Source organism: Passer domesticus, chromosome 2 (assembly GCF_036417665.1).
Source record: "Passer domesticus isolate bPasDom1 chromosome 2, bPasDom1.hap1, whole genome shotgun sequence".
In the NCBI taxonomy this organism is placed as follows: Eukaryota; Metazoa; Chordata; class Aves; order Passeriformes; family Passeridae; genus Passer; species Passer domesticus.
Genome location: NC_087475.1, coordinates 31847866 through 31863247, shown reverse-complemented (window position 1 = coordinate 31863247; position 15382 = coordinate 31847866). Strand labels below are relative to the sequence as shown.

Genomic DNA, 15382 nt, shown 5'->3' with positions numbered 1-15382 from the left:
CTCACTGCTATTTGTCTTACCCTCAAGGGGAATGGAAGTGTGTAAGTCCTTGTCCTTAATTTCTTTTGCATATTAGAAAATATCATAACTGTGTGCTTTCTCTCTCTCCCTCCTTTTTTTTTTTTTTTTTTTTTTTTTTTTTTTTTTTTTTTTTTTTAATTTGAGGGAGAGTGGGGAGAAGATCTAATTCCTTATTTCCACAGGCTGAACTTTCCATCAGGGTTGTGACTGTCCTGAGCATATTTTTGTTGGTGCAACAGGCACTGTTGCCAAGCCTCACTGACTGACAGCTGAATAGCTGAAGTTACCCTAGGTGCTTCTCACAATGTGATGTAACAAAGATAACCCCCCAAATGAGATATTCCTTTTTTGTTATTATTTCTTCTGTCTCTGGCATCAACTTGGCTTCTGACTAGGATCCCCAGCCCTTTCTGTGGGATGGTGGCCCACCTGCTACACTGCTGCTTGACCTCATCGAATGTTTTGTGTTTCATTGATTCCTGTGCTTTGGTTCCTGACAGGTTTTCACAGTTCCTAACCGCAATGGAAGTGCTCATATTCCCTTTCCATGTAGCCCACGGTTTGATAGCTCACATCCTTAGTTCATTTTCTAACTGCAAATTTTATAGAAACTGCTGTAGGACAGATTTGTGTATCTCCACCTGAAAATCTCACCAGTTTGGCTAGAAGCTGCTGCTTTTTGCACTTATTTTAAAGCCCTTCACATAGGAGGGCACTTTATATTTCTGCTCAAAATGTTATCAACCTCATGATATGGCACAACCACAGCTTCTCTCTTACCCAGTTAGATAAAGGTTCTAATTGATCTGAGATGTTTTTTCCCTGCCAAGCCAGGCTGCCAGCACCCTCCTGACAGTTTCATGCTGCTTTGTTGTCCCACAGGATTTCTTGACGGAGCCATTCAATCCTTTACTCTAGCACCTTCCTCAACCTTTCAGGCAGGTGTCCTGATCTTTAATTCCCTGGAACTTTCTTTCCCCTCTGGTTTGTTTTTTTTTCTTTCCTTGCCTGTAATTCTGCTTTTTCTGAAATGTTACTTGGTATTAGATAATTTCCTTTGCAAGATGTCTGTTGTTTTTAGATTTTTTTTCAATAGGCCATAGGTCAAAAGGGTGACCAAGAGTGCAACTGCAGCTGCTCTGTCTACATCAGGCAGAAAAGGAACTTCCAGTAAAATGGACAGAGGTGACCAGAAAAAGATCAGAGAGGACAACAATCTGAACTCATTATTTGTCAGGAAACCTTTAGCTCAAATCTTAAGGCAGCATGCTACTCTTAAACTTTCCTTGTATATTTGCTCCTTCCTACCAATTTATCAAGCTTCAAATCATTTTCTGCAGAGATTTTCTGTATTTGCTGCAAAGTGATGATACCCTAAAACAAAATTTGGAACAAAATATGGAATTTCCATAACCTGGAATTTTAAATAGACTTTAAAATATAAATAATTCTTTGTGGTGATGCTGCACAACTCAGCAGACAGGTCTGCAGGCCCTTGGGTGTTGCTACCACAACATGAAGCAGAAGCTTCATATCATTTTCTGCAGAGATTTTCTGTATTTGCTGCAAAGTGATGATACCCTAAAACAAAATTTGGAACAAAATATGGAATTTCCATAACCTGGAATTTTAAATAGACTTTAAAATATAAATAATTCTTTGTGGTGATGCTGCACAACTCAGCAGACAGGTCTGCAGGCCCTTGGGTGTTGCTACCACAACACGAAGCAGCAGCTTCATAGCTTCAAATTGGACTCCTGAGGAGCTCAGAGATCTGCAGGGCTGGCAGCACCAATAGTGGTGACAAGGAGCTTGCTGGCAGCAAATGAGGATGACATGAAGGCAACCAAAGAGAGCTCCACTCTTGTTCACCCTTGGAACTCAAGCCCCAGCTTTGTACACACAGGCAGCAGTGAGATTCCCTGCCCCATGAGAAGTTTATACTGATCTACCAAAAATTCATTCATAGGCTTTATATAAGAGGTTTATGTAATGCAGTTTTACATAACATAATGCACCAAAGGCTTCATCCTATGAATTTTACATAAGTAATGTTAAGTAGACAGCCATGTGATGCATTTCATAAGTTTGTATTACAAGGTAATTATTTTAGTAAAATTATATTAATATAGTGAAGAATTCATTAAAGATAATATCAATATCTGTGGTTGCTCAACACTGAATTGTTTATGGTAGTCTTAAGAAAAAAATCAGTCACATTTGAGACAACCTAGGGTTCCTCTGGTCTCCAGAGGTGATAAAATTAGTTTGCTTGTAACATATGTTAATCATGCAGAGTCTTTGCCATGATGGTAAGCAGATGAGTGACTGGCAAGACAAGGGGCATAGTGTTAGAATTCTGCTTTTGCTCTGTTGGCAAAAGCTGTCTCCAACCCAGCTCTCATGCTGCCTGTGTTGACCCTGCCTGGCAGCCCAGGCACGTGCACAGCACTGCTCTTTCCTGCCAGGCAAGGACTGCCAGGAACATCAGCAATGATGGCAGCTGGAAGAAAAGTACCCTGACACCTCCAAAATGGTTGTTTGAAAGGCTAAATTCCTATTACCATGTTCACAAGTTTGGGTCAGCAGCCAGGCTCAGGCCCAGCTCTTCTGACCTACCCAGTCTGCAGCTCCATTATCTTCTGTTCTCAAACTGAGTTTTAGACCCCTTCCAAGAGTACTGAATGGGGTTATTTACTCAAGCTGTAGATTGCTACCCACTGAGCCCCATGAAAAAAAAAAAAAAAACAAAAACAAAAAGACCATTGGGATTTAACATTTATCTTTATTTCTATGTTGTTTTCATTATTGTTCTCTAATTAATAAATTGGCACCAAGAGACCCATCCCTTTCAAACAGACCAGAGCTCATTTACTTCTATCAGAAACTGGGATTCCTGGCAGAGAAACCGATGCTGAAATGCTTTTGAATTTGGAGGAAACTCAGCATAAATGTGCCAAAGCTAAAGCAGGAAAAGTTGTGGGTTTTTTTACCAAAACTATTGCTGTGATACAGCTCCCGGCATGGGTACGTGTGGGGCTGACTCCTGCTCCAAGGGCTGCTCTCTGATGGAAAGGCATTTTGCCTGCTGTGGCACTTGCAGTATTTTCCATATAGATGCCCTGATGAGGTCCCCAGTTGCACCATGGCCATGGACTCAGGAGACCAACCAAAGCAAGTTTAGTGTTGTTCCCCTGAAGGCTGGCTACAGAACACTCAGCTACTGCAGGGACCAAAGGCTCACTGAGAAGTCTCTTCATTGCTCCTTAGCCAGCAGCACCAAGGCAAGGAAAACAGGGCATTCATCCCCTGCATTGGCCATGGAGAGGAAAGAAGGTGGATGCAGATGGGAAGAGCACAGCTGATGCCCAGGGAGAGCTGTTTGTGTCCATGTCTGGGAGATGCACAAACAGCCCCGGGTGCAGCTTTGAACGGGAAGGGTCACCTTCCTCACTCAAAATTTAGGCATTGCTGGTCTGTCCCCATCTGCCTGTCAAAGGCTTGAGCTTGTGGGATCTCATCCCTGGGGATCTCCTGGAAGCCAGTGCTGAGCTTGCCCATCAGCGAGCGGGGGGCTGGGATTTGCTGGAGCGAGCAAGGTGGCATTGGCAAGGCCACCAGCATCGGTCCTGCCAGGAGACCTGAGGAACTGCTCTGGGTACTACAGCACTGGGCTGTGGTGGGTACTACATCACTGCTGGGCCAGTCTGCAGAGGGGAGGCTCCGTGGTGGGGTGGGTTTAAGACCTAGAACCCATTTCTCTTAAAGAACTGGGCTCGCCTAATCACGCTGTTGACGTAGTTGTAGTCTCTGCTGCATGGGTCCGCCTCGTAGACCTGGACGTTGCCCATTTTTGCATGGTAGGTGCAGATTCCCCCTGGAAAGAGTTAAGAAGAAGTTGTTAAGGGCTTGTAAGTAAGAAATAGAGATTGAAGAGCAAAAATTTGTAGCAAAAACTGCCATGCATGTCACCTAACAGGAACTGCTTGGCAAAGTGCCAATTGTGCATTATTGTTGAAAAGTGACTGATTTTGTAAAATCTTTGTTGCTGTAGTGAAGGACACCACGACTCTCCCCAAATGCAGGTGGAAATGGAACACTGTTACCAGAAAAGGGTGTAATCACAGCAAAGGAATGGCAGTAGCAGAGTAAGGAAGGGAGAGTAGGAAATAGCATAGGGTGAACAAACCAGCACACAGATAGCACAGGCTACAAGGAAACCTGGATTGCAATCTTCCTGGACAAAACCTAACAGGCTGCCACAATAATCCTGTTGTGTTGTGATGCCTCAGTTTCTGCATTCTCCAGTGACTTTTCTTTAGTTGCTTTCTGTTTTATTTATCCACCTAACAGTCATTGCCAGTCTGCTGATCTGGTACTGCTTCTGTTAAACTAGAAAACTCTGGTTCTGGCTGTTGTTTTGGGGCTTTGGGGGTTTCTTTTGTTTGTTTGGCGTTTTTGGTGGGGTTTTTTGTAAGAGATCCTGTAAAATCTGCCAGACTGATGATCTTTTTCCCTTAAAAGTGACACCAACAAGCACACAGCACTCCCATCAGTCAGTCTGTCCCTCCCTAGCACAAAGCCCATTCCGTACCTCTCAGCTGCCGGTCCCAGGTCCAGGTAGGATGTCTTGCCCGTACTTCATTAATGGAAAGAACCAGGATATTTGAGCACTGATTTATGTGCTCTTCACTATCCCACGTCACAGAAGGTTCCAGTTGCTGCCTGCTGATCTAGGAAAGACAAACAAGAAAATGGGTTTCCCTCTGAATGCCACTCCCTCTTCATTGCACTCCCAGGCTTTGACTCATTGAAGTGACCTTATTGAGGACAGCCTTTGATACAGAGGCATTGCAATAAAGCACTCTTTCAAACACACAGAGAACAGACATTTGCTAAGATAAAGCCCTGGGGCAGGCACTACATGACTGTGCTGTTGGTCTTGCTTATCACCCTGGAGTACCTGCATCAGGCCGTACTTCTGCTGCCCGCGGTCCCAGCCGTTGTCCAGGAGCAGGCCCACACGGCTCTCCTGGGATATGATGGCGCCGATGAGCGCCGGGTCCAAGCACAGGTTTCTGGCTACTCTCTTGATTGGGATCTCGTATCTCCTCAGGCGTGGGAGGTCTGCCTCAGCAGTCCTTCGTATCATGGCATACCCTGCTGTATAGGAAAAGGGAGACTTACACACAGCCCCATCCAAACCCCTTGCTTCCCCCTTGAGCGGGTGTGTCAAAGGAGTAACTCAAGTTTTTAAGAAGTTGGGCAGTGGGGTTTGAGGAACAAGCACAGCTCTATTGGTTCTGACCATGGCCAGGGAGCTGCTGTTCCACTACCCAAGGATGACCAGGGGAACAGGGAGGCTTCTTAGGAGGTGGAATACATGGTCCCTGTCTTCTGCTGCACTTCTGGAGTAAGAAAAGTGAAGTTTCAAAATGGATTTGAAAAAATTGAGGGGTATGTTACTACAGAATGTCCACACTGCAGTAACAGCTATGTTCCATTTCTAGAGAGTGGGGGTTTTTTGAAAGCAAATTTGGAACATTTTGGAAACAAGCAAGCAGGTTCAGATCTTGAACACCCACAGTCAGGTGTCTGCCCTGGAAGAGCCTACATCCCAGGAACATGGTAAAATCCCTGGAGATATCAGCAGTATGAATGTGACACAGTCAGCTGTGTGCTCACACCAGGCAGGAAAGAGAGAGACATGAAGCACTGGCCAGCTCAGCCAACATGGGGACACTCAGGACCTGTCTGTGTGTATCTTACCCTGGGAGCAGACAAGCCCTGGGGCTCAGTGAGGAAGCTGATGCTGAAGTCCTGGCTGATGAAGAGGCTGTTTTAACTGAAAAGAGGTGGTACTATTTCCTTTTGCTTTGAGGCCAAAGATCCTGACTATGGGACATGAAGTTTGTCCTTCCACTTCCCATCAGGTCTAGAGGCTTCACCTGCTATTTTGAGAGAAGTGTTGCTTTCTCCCCTTTAGCTGATTGAGTAGCTGCACCACATTTAATTTGGCAATGACAGGAGGCAAGGCATCTCTCTGTCAGGTACAAACATGTTGACAAATCAAGCAACAAATGATACATACCACAGTCAGAGGCTCTTGCAGGTGTACAGGACATCGCGGGGGCTTGAAGAGCACTTATATCTCCATAGCAACTGTAACTCATGGATGGAGCTGAAATATTAAACGGAGCTGTTTGAGCACATAAGATCTCAGAGCAGTATTGTTCAAGTCCTGCAAGTGCATACAAGTCAAGCATGAGGGAGTCCAGACCTGCAATCCACATCCCCTTGTACAGTGGCCACTGGTCTCCATCAGTAATGTTATCAAAGAAAGGTAGAGAACAGAAATTGCTTCTTTTCTAATTGACTATTGAAGCAAATGGATTTAATGACTCTTTAGATGAATATGCACCTGCCCTGTTAGATCTAAAGGCTGGTGTGGGAGAGGAGAACCAAAGGTGTGGAGGGCAGTTCCCATTCAATGCCCCCCAGTGTTTGGAACCACTCAGATGATGGCTGGCAGTAGCTGCACACCCTGTCTGGGATTGTCTGCTGTGTCCCTCGATAACTTGGTGAGGAATTAATTCAGGAGAATGCTTGCCTCAGTCTGGGAAAATTACCCTGTTTCCCCAGTAACTGAGGAACAAGTAGCCTCCATCAAATAGATTGCTACATTTGTGAGACCATTTCTGAGAAGACAGGGGTGACTGGATAAGGTTAGCTGGGAAGACCAAGAGGAAATATGGCTGTGACTCCCTTGGTTTCAGTCCCGTCCTCCAGATGAGCTGGTTTAAAAAGCAGCAAGCAGCCTCATCCAGCAGTGAGGACCTGCAGCCCCACAGGACCTTACAGAGCCATGCAGGAAGGGAGCCTCAGGCCTACTGCACACTTCCTCTCCAAGGTCCTTCTGCAAACAAACCCATGTGCTTTTGACAGCAACTCAAGCCTGTCTTACCAACAAGGGCGGAAAGGCCCAGCAACAGCAGTGCGGGGATCATGGTGACGGCTCTCCTTAGCTGTCCTGGGAGACCTGGAAACACAGTGGTTTGCAAAACGTGAAGAAATTACTGCTGACTTTCAACAACACTCTAGCAAAGTTGGCATGCCAAAAGCTTCCACCCTGAGGCACCAGACAGGGATGGCATTAGCTGAAGAGGGGTTGGGTGACAGAGGAACTCTCTCCCCTTAGGGAGGTTGGGGCCAGGGAGGTCCCTGTTGGCAGCCTGGACTAGCAGGGGCCTTTTTAGCCCCAGTCAGTTGTCATTGCTTGCTCACACGGCCCCTCCTGAAGGCCCATAGTGTGTCTTTGTGGTGAGCAGGTCCACTAGCTTTGCTTTAGTTTTATAGGTGTTCGAAGTCTAATGTGCTATAAAGTGCACACAACCCCTGCCTCCCTGCTCAAAAAGGGTTTTTCCTTGGCTCTTGGAAAAATTTGTTTTCAAAAATCAAGAACTCTGACCCTTAATACTCTCCTAAGAGCATGCAAGGCAACTCCAACATTTATTTGGTGAAATAATACTTCTCTGTGTGATACTGGCAGATAACCACTTTAATAATAAATGTGTGTTGTGCCTATTAATAAAATTCCAAAATATCATCAGATGATAGCTATCAAATGCAAAAAAAAAAAAGACTGTATTTACTTTGCTGATGAACACATTTAAACTGAGCAGCTTTTATGTCTTACAATTTTTTTTTCCCAAGCAGATTTCAAACACAAAATACACCATGAGTCTTGTAGGCAATTAACACTAATGCTGTTAACACTTGAAAACACATTATCAGTTTTAATAGCATGTGGCCATTTCTCTAGCCTGCATTTCTACTGCAAACCAGATTATATGGATGCAGAAACACAAATAATCCACCAGTATCATTGGAAAGGCTCTGTTGTCCTGACTGAGTTTTTTCAGGCCAGCAGTGCCCATGGCCAGATCGGAATACACCCAGCAGCTCTGTTTGAGCTCTAACACTAAGGCTAAGTATTCACAAGCCCAGATCAATACAGCTTGACCCAACACCTATGAATTTAATGGCAAATCTACCTGTGTCCCTATTGAAAGCTACAGGATGTAGCTGTTTCCACCTGCAGGAATTTTTTTTCTCTCCACTCCCATCACAAAAACCTCACAGGCCTTATATAGAAACACCATAGCAATCACAATATTGGCAAAATGCTAAATCAAAACAAATCAAGGCTTCTGGTTCTAAATAAATATTCTGTAAGTGAATTCAGACTCACCTGTATTCAGTTGTCCTTCCTCTGAGGCAGGTCACTTGATGACTTTATATATATATGTAGGAAAAGGTATCCACCCCATGGGGTTTGGAATGTTAATTCCTACCTAGTGTGATGACTGTTTTAAAGAACACTAAGTAATATATATTAAGAGCTTATAACTCCAATGATTTCTTTCATCCAAAGATTTGCACAAAGAGTGGTTAGTCAGACTCAGGACAACTCTGTGAAAGGAAATAAACACTGTTTTTCCTCCATCAATAAGCACATTGATGCACAGTAAATTACTTGCAGAAATTATTGAAATGAATCAGTGGCAGAGGCCAGGCAAAAACCAGATCCCTGGATAACCCTCTCCTTGCTTTGCATCTGGACATATTTCTGGAAGGATTGTTTTTGTCTTGTTTCCTCAATGGTTTCAGATAGGCAAGCTTTTAATTAAGTATCATACTTAATTAAGTATCACACTTTAATTAAGTACTATATTAATTTTAACAAGGACAATTAAAGAAAATCATCCCACTGCTTCATTGTTTACAACAAACCTAATTCAGGATGAGCACTTGAGTACCTTGAGAGCAGAGGCAGAATCTGAGTTTAAGATGTGGGGAGGCAAAGGTTGCAGCAGAAATTAGGAGGAAGAAACTGATCTCTCAGCAACTGGAGTCAGTGGGGACACACAGAGGGGCTCTGAAAGACTTGCACTTTGCAGCCAAGACACTTTTCACATATCTAAAAGAACTAAGTCATTTGGAGAAGGAAAGACAGTCTGGGAGGCCAGTGCCCTTCAATCCTGCTTGTTTGCCACATTTTTCTCTTCCCTAGACTGTGCCCAGCATGCATGGAGGTAAGGAAGGCCAAGATTTTGTTCTGGTGGCTTTCTCTTCATTATTTAATGCATCAAAAATCCATCTAGTCCCATTGCTCTTTTGGGAGTGATGTGGCAGGTAGGAAATGCTGTTTTGGTCAGTTAATAATTAATATGTTCAAAACCAGGCGTTGTTACAGGAGGTTTAGTGTAAGGGTTAAGGTGAGTCTTAAATACAGAACTCCTACTGAAACCTTCCCAGAGATTACAACAAAGCTAGGCAATCATTCTTCATGCTCAAACCTGATATATTCTGTGGTATCTCAGACTAGACTATCGTGTTAACCTTTTACTGGTTTTTAACATTTTGAGCAGCAGAAGGTAAAGTTTGACATAATGTAAGGGGCACATCTTTGTGGTGTTGTTATGGTCTAAAACTCAGAAAATAGGAACATCACATGTGCAGTGTGCTTTAGTCTTTTCAAAGGCAATAGCTACTGATGAAATGCTGGAGGGAAGGACAACAAGAAGAAATGATCTGGGAAAAGCTCATAGTGCACAGCTTGATGGCAGCAAAGCCAGTAGGTGTATTCATTTATCTCTACAGAACAAAACAATAATTTTGTATTAGAAAGAGATGTATTCTCTCAAATAGACTATAACAATTTAGTATTAACATCTGGGTATCCTTTATAAAAACAGCATCATGCTAGTGACAAAAACCTAATGTTCCTCTGTCACTGAGCCTGTGTTCATGCTGAAGACTTGGGACCTTCCTTGAGAAGCAGCCTATAACCTTAGATAAGATTTGTTTCCTAGTATGTTGTCCACTTGCTGATGGTCCTTAAGATAAAATTTTGAATGGAAATACTGTTTGTCTTTGCTACATATTTTTGTCTTTCATTTGTTATCATGTAATCACATTTTTCTATATTTCACAATAGTCATATGAATTCGTAATGCCTATTCTGCATTGCATTGCTCCTTATATACTCATTGAGTAGTGGATGTTATGTTTTAAATGCAAGGTTTTTTATCTGTGCTGCTAAAAGCTCTTAGGTCCCTGGGACAGATTCCTTGTATTCATACAAATTCCACTGTAAGCCCAAATAAGAGGATACTTTTTCAACAGTGTTATGGACTTTTTCTTGCTCAAACTCTCTTTATCCACACAAATTTTTCCAACTGCCTTTTAGAGTAAAAGCCAAAAGCAAGCACCCTCTATGGAAACATGATCATATACACTGAAAGGAGCAGGGCTCTCAGCGAGTGCATTTGTTCAAGGCACCACCACCTAATGAGAGCTGCACAATGTTAAAAAACACCATCTTCTGCTAAAAGGTCTTTGTGGGGCTGTGTGAACACAGAGCATTGAGTGTAGGTGAGCCACTTAATGAGAGTGGGCTGCATCTGGCACTAGTACAGCACATTTTTTCTTTTTTATGATAGATTTAATTTGGAAATTTTCATCAGGAGGAGTGTCAATACCTATTCTCCTTGTGCTGGGTTTGGTCAGCACAGCATGTGACTGGGAGGGAAGGGATGGGAAGTCAAGGAAAGAGGAGGAGTTCACTCATCAAATAGTATCTGTATCTTCTTAAATTTAAGAAGCAGGAAAGATTCCTGGTATTCATGGGCATCCTGGCATTAAGCTGCAGTCAGTGACCACAGACACGCTTTCTCTGTGATCTGTCAATGACACTGTTGGTTACATTCAGGTAAAGGGAGAGCAGTGTGGACAAAAAATGTTACCTGACACAACAGCATTCTCCACTTGTCTTACATAAACTAGAAGGGACCACTCCTGAGATCTAAAGCACACCAAGGTTTAGTACCAATAGCTCTTTCCTATTCACAGATTTTCACTTCATATTTTTTCCCCCTCATGCCAAGGGAAGATTTTACATTCTGCTTGATGGAGAAGGGATGAAAATGGAGCATCATTTTGAAAAGGACTACATGCTGTACATGTTCTCCTTCAGGTTGCAGGTTTTAGCATCACATGTCACTGGGTGGTGAGAATACCATCTAAAATTACTTGGAATGATACTCACATTAATTATTGTCTCCACTGTGAGTTTCAACTTGTTTCATAACATTGACAGGCAGATGAATTTCTCAGGTTGTTCCTTTTGTCTCGGATGTAATTACAGGTAACACCAGGTATTCTCAGACTTTGTAACTGCTTTATAGGGAAGCTGCCCATCACTGCTGACGTAGGTTGGATACCTACCACTAGATGACCACTGAAAGATGTATCTGCAGCATCATCTCAGACAAATTCTCTACAGTTGTCCTTCCCAGCTTTTAAAGGGACACACCCAATTTAATGATTGATTTCCATAGTTTTTTCTTTCTAACATCTAGTATACCTGGAAGTAATCACAGAATCATTTAGGTTGGAAAACACCTCTAAGATCATCGAGTCCAGCCATTAATACAGCACTGTTAACACAATTCCATCACTAAACCACACCCCTAAGCACCACATCTACACATCTTCAAAAGTCCTCGAACTTGTAAGACATGAGGCTTTCAGTTTTCACTCTATTCAGAAGTGAACAATCTTTTCCTTTACCTTGCCTTTCTAAAGAATGAAGATGAGCATTGAAGTAACATCGCACTCTGCATCTCTCTGGCCTTCACATAAAGTGTCTAAGTCCAGAGGTGTTTATGAGGGAGGGAAACAAGTATTTTCCTTCTGTTCTCTAAAATGAAGTTTTTAATTTCACTGTAGGAAAGGTGTCCTAGCAAAAAGGTCATTGGATTGGATTCTATAGAGCTTGTTCACATCCCATCTTAAACACAGATCTATCACCTAAAGCAAGTAATTCAAAGTTTGAGGCAAGTTAGGATCTTGCTCATGGGTCAGGGCAATCCCAAGCACAGATACAGGCAGGGGGATGAATGGATTGAGAGCAGCCCTGAGAAGGACTTGGGGCGTTGGTTGACAAGAAGTTCAATATCACCCAGCCATGTGCACTCACAGACCAGAAAGGCAACTGTGTCTGGGCTGCAGCAAAGGCAGCTGTGGCCAGCAGGCCGAGGGAGGGGATTCTGCCCCTCCACTACAGTCTCATAGGATCTGGGCTCCCAAAGAAAGAAGGATGTACAAATGCTGGAGCAAGTCCAGAGGAGGGTCACCAAGGTGATCAGAGGGCTGGAGCACCTCTGCTATGAAGACAAGCTAGAATTAGGAAAAGGAAATACTCTGAGGATACCTTATAGCACATTCCACTACCTAGAGGGGCCGAAAAAGAGATTTGTGGAGGAACTTTGCACAAGGGCATGTAGTGATAGGACAAGGGGGAATGGCTTCAAACTGACAGAGGGTAGGTTTGGATTTGATACAAGGAAGAAAGTCTTTGTGTGAGACACTGAAACAGGTTGCCCAGAGACGTTGTGGGCGCCCCATCCCTGGAAGTGTTGAAGGCCACACTGTATAGGGCTTTGAGCAACCTGGTTTCATGGAAGATGTCCCTTTCCATTGGGCTTGGAACTCAATGATGTTTAAAGTCGTTTCAACCCAAACCATTCTGTGTTTTCATGATAACTATTAAGGACATTTCTGTGTGCCTGGAATTAATGATACAAAGAATTGAGGACTGTTAACATTCTAGAAAACAAACAGGAAAGCATTTCAGGCTTTTTTCTAGGGTGGTGCACAACAAAAGCAATAATTAGCAAGGAGGAAGTAGATCAGGAAGGTAATTAATGTCATTCTATGTATTACAATCATCTGATTTTCACACAATGTCATCTTGGGAAAAGCCAATCATTACTGGATATTGCATGGTTTGCAAAGAAGGTAAGTTAATTTTTAACCCTTTTTTATAAGAGTCACATGTTGAAGTCATACCACCAGGTGGGTGATGCTTGAACAGGCTGTGGTCCAAAATGCAAATTATATTAACACAGATTCAACATTGAGCTGACATAGCTTTGTGGCTACTAGACCAGTATTGGCTTAGTTTAGGCAGCTCAAGCCATGGCTGTAACAATTAATCAAAACCCAAAAAGTAGCTTTAGATTATGCATCTTATGAGCTCTCTAAAAGTAAGTTTTCTTGACTACTTCCTTTCCATCAGCAAGAACCCAGTATTTCTCAGTGTACATGCACTTAAAATTAATTAACCAAATTTGAACAAGGTATTTTTGGGTGATGCTCTGGGGTGTTATGTACTGCTTTAGCCAGTCTGATACATTACCTTAAATTGATGAAGAAGGTATGAGCATAAGTTCCCTTCTTTAGCATATGATACAAGAATGATGCTCTGCAGAGGGACAGGGAACAAGGAGCATCTGGCAGACCACAATGTCTTGGATCACCACAGTCATACTGGACTGGCTGAACGCTGAAGGCTCCCAAGCATGATCCAAGAGCAAAAGGTCAGAGTAGACCTTTTTTGTGTCAATTGTGGTGGAACCTGTCTCTATTTATCCTTTAAATGTGGCTCAGGAGCAACATAACCCTCAGAGGAGTTCTCAAGCAGTCTACTGTAACATCAAGCACCTTCTGACTCTTAGAGGCTTTTCTTCAGAGCATAACTCTCACTCTCAAACTGTCACATACAGCTGTTCTAAAGAGACAGATCAGTCACTACTGACAGAAATTTCCTTTCAAAAAGTGGGTTACACAGCTATTGTATATGCAATGAGTAAAAAAGCCATGTTATTTCTGCATCAGCTAGTGCTTGTTTGTGTATACGTGAAAGATGAAGTGACAGCATCCCTCACACTAATTTGAGAACAGCTTTACTCTTATGGGGAAGACAAAGGCTTGTCTTAGAAACTGTACTGGTCAAAGCCCAAATTTCTACAGAAATTTCTGTAGAAAAGCCTTCATTTCAGTATTTCTAGGCGGGGAATATAAAAAAAAGGGGATTACTTGTAACATAGGATTGACAGCACCAATTCATTTTTTGAGTTGGCCTCCCTCCACTCCTGTGACACTTGCAGGTAATCCAGCCTTAGTGGGGTCTGAGAGCAGCTACTCAGTTGACGCCCTCTCCAGAATTTGTTTCTCATCCTGCCTCTTTCTTGGACCAGACTTCTTTACACTCTCAGATCCCAAAGCTCAGCTCAGCACTTTGGGGTAGATTTCTAGAAACAGAGCAAAACCCAGGATCAGTCAGTGATTAAGGAATGTCCAGTTGTGTCCACATAATTCAGCATCAAGAGATCTTGTTTGGTTATTATTACTGCCTTTATCTTTTTTTTTTGTTATTTCATACCAAGCATCAGGCACAGACTTAAGTACTAATCATTACTAAAGTTATACGCTGAGTTCAGGCATCAGCCCCATCACTTGCCAAGCTATACCTGAACATTTCTCATCTCTTGGTTGTCTAACAACCTTTCATGGCTGACACATGCCAGACCAGGTACCATTTTGTGATTGGTCTAGGCTCAGGAACCTTAGTCAGTCATGTCCTGACATATCTCATCCATCTGTAGTAAGCAATTAATAATATAAAACCTGTGTGTCTTCTGCATATTGCACATCATCATCATCATCATCTCATCTATCAACCAAGTGGTCACTAGATTGTTGTTGACAAAGTTAATCTTTCTGTTTTTCAAGTCTGTACAGCTGACATTTATTTGAGCTGGTGTTCTCTGTATTGTGACACTTCTAGCTTGCTGTCCCAGGTCTTGTATCATGGACAATTCATTAATTTCACCTGCACGGCAAAATCATTAAACTCTACCACAGAGGAGTAATTTGTTCCTCACTACTCAAACTAGATGAATTTCCCATTTCTTAAAGAACTTCTAGGTTTCAGCAAAAATAAATTTTTTGCGTTTGAATTGTTCATCTCAAAGTAATATGCAGGATGGAGGTGTAATCAAGAGGACTGTTCAGTAACAGTTTTAATGTTCATTCAAGACAGAATATGCAGAAACCAGAAAAGTTTCCATGAAAGCAAGGACTTCAAGGAGCAAATCTGTGGGAATGCTACTTTCAAAATAAATGTAAACTTATAGTATGAACAGTCTCAACTTCCCTTGTTACCCATGTCCACGACAGTGGGGTTGGAACTGACGATCTCTAGGGTCCCTTGCAGCCCAGGCAATTCCCTGAGCCTCATTCTACCCAAGCCACACATTCCTGCAAACTCCTTACATCAGCATTAGAGTATGTGTGGTCATGTTACAAGCCTGATGAAGGAAGAGGTCCCAGGAAGATTAACCCAGAAAAAAAATCATCAGCTTAAAGTGACATGAAAGCACAGACTCCAAGTAGGATTTGCACTGAGTGTGTAATGAGGCTATTCACGTGTGGAAGTGAGTAACCTCCAACA

General features: G+C 42.7%; 1 protein-coding gene across 4 annotated transcripts; it reads right to left on the bottom strand.

The window, feature by feature from the left end:
• Nucleotides 1-2786: 2786 nt before the first annotated feature.
• On the bottom strand, nt 2787-7556 carry LOC135293672 (lysozyme g-like). Of its 4 annotated transcripts, none has more exons than XM_064408100.1 (5): nt 6986-7556; nt 6113-6202; nt 4985-5181; nt 4616-4754; nt 2787-3898 (listed from the first exon to the last, which is right to left on the bottom strand). In XM_064408100.1, the coding sequence occupies exons 1-5, from the start codon at nt 7026-7028 to the stop codon at nt 3768-3770; spliced, it is 600 nt and encodes a 199-aa protein (XP_064264170.1). In that variant the 5' UTR covers nt 7029-7556; the 3' UTR covers nt 2787-3767. The 4 variants fall into 4 exon arrangements, with proteins under 4 accessions (XP_064264170.1, XP_064264169.1, XP_064264171.1 ...); XM_064408099.1 differs by having other exon boundaries at nt 4985-5184; nt 6986-7545; XM_064408101.1 differs by lacking the exon at nt 6986-7556 and adding an exon at nt 6881-6985 and having other exon boundaries at nt 4985-5184.
• Between the last annotated feature and the right edge of the window lie 7826 nt (nt 7557-15382).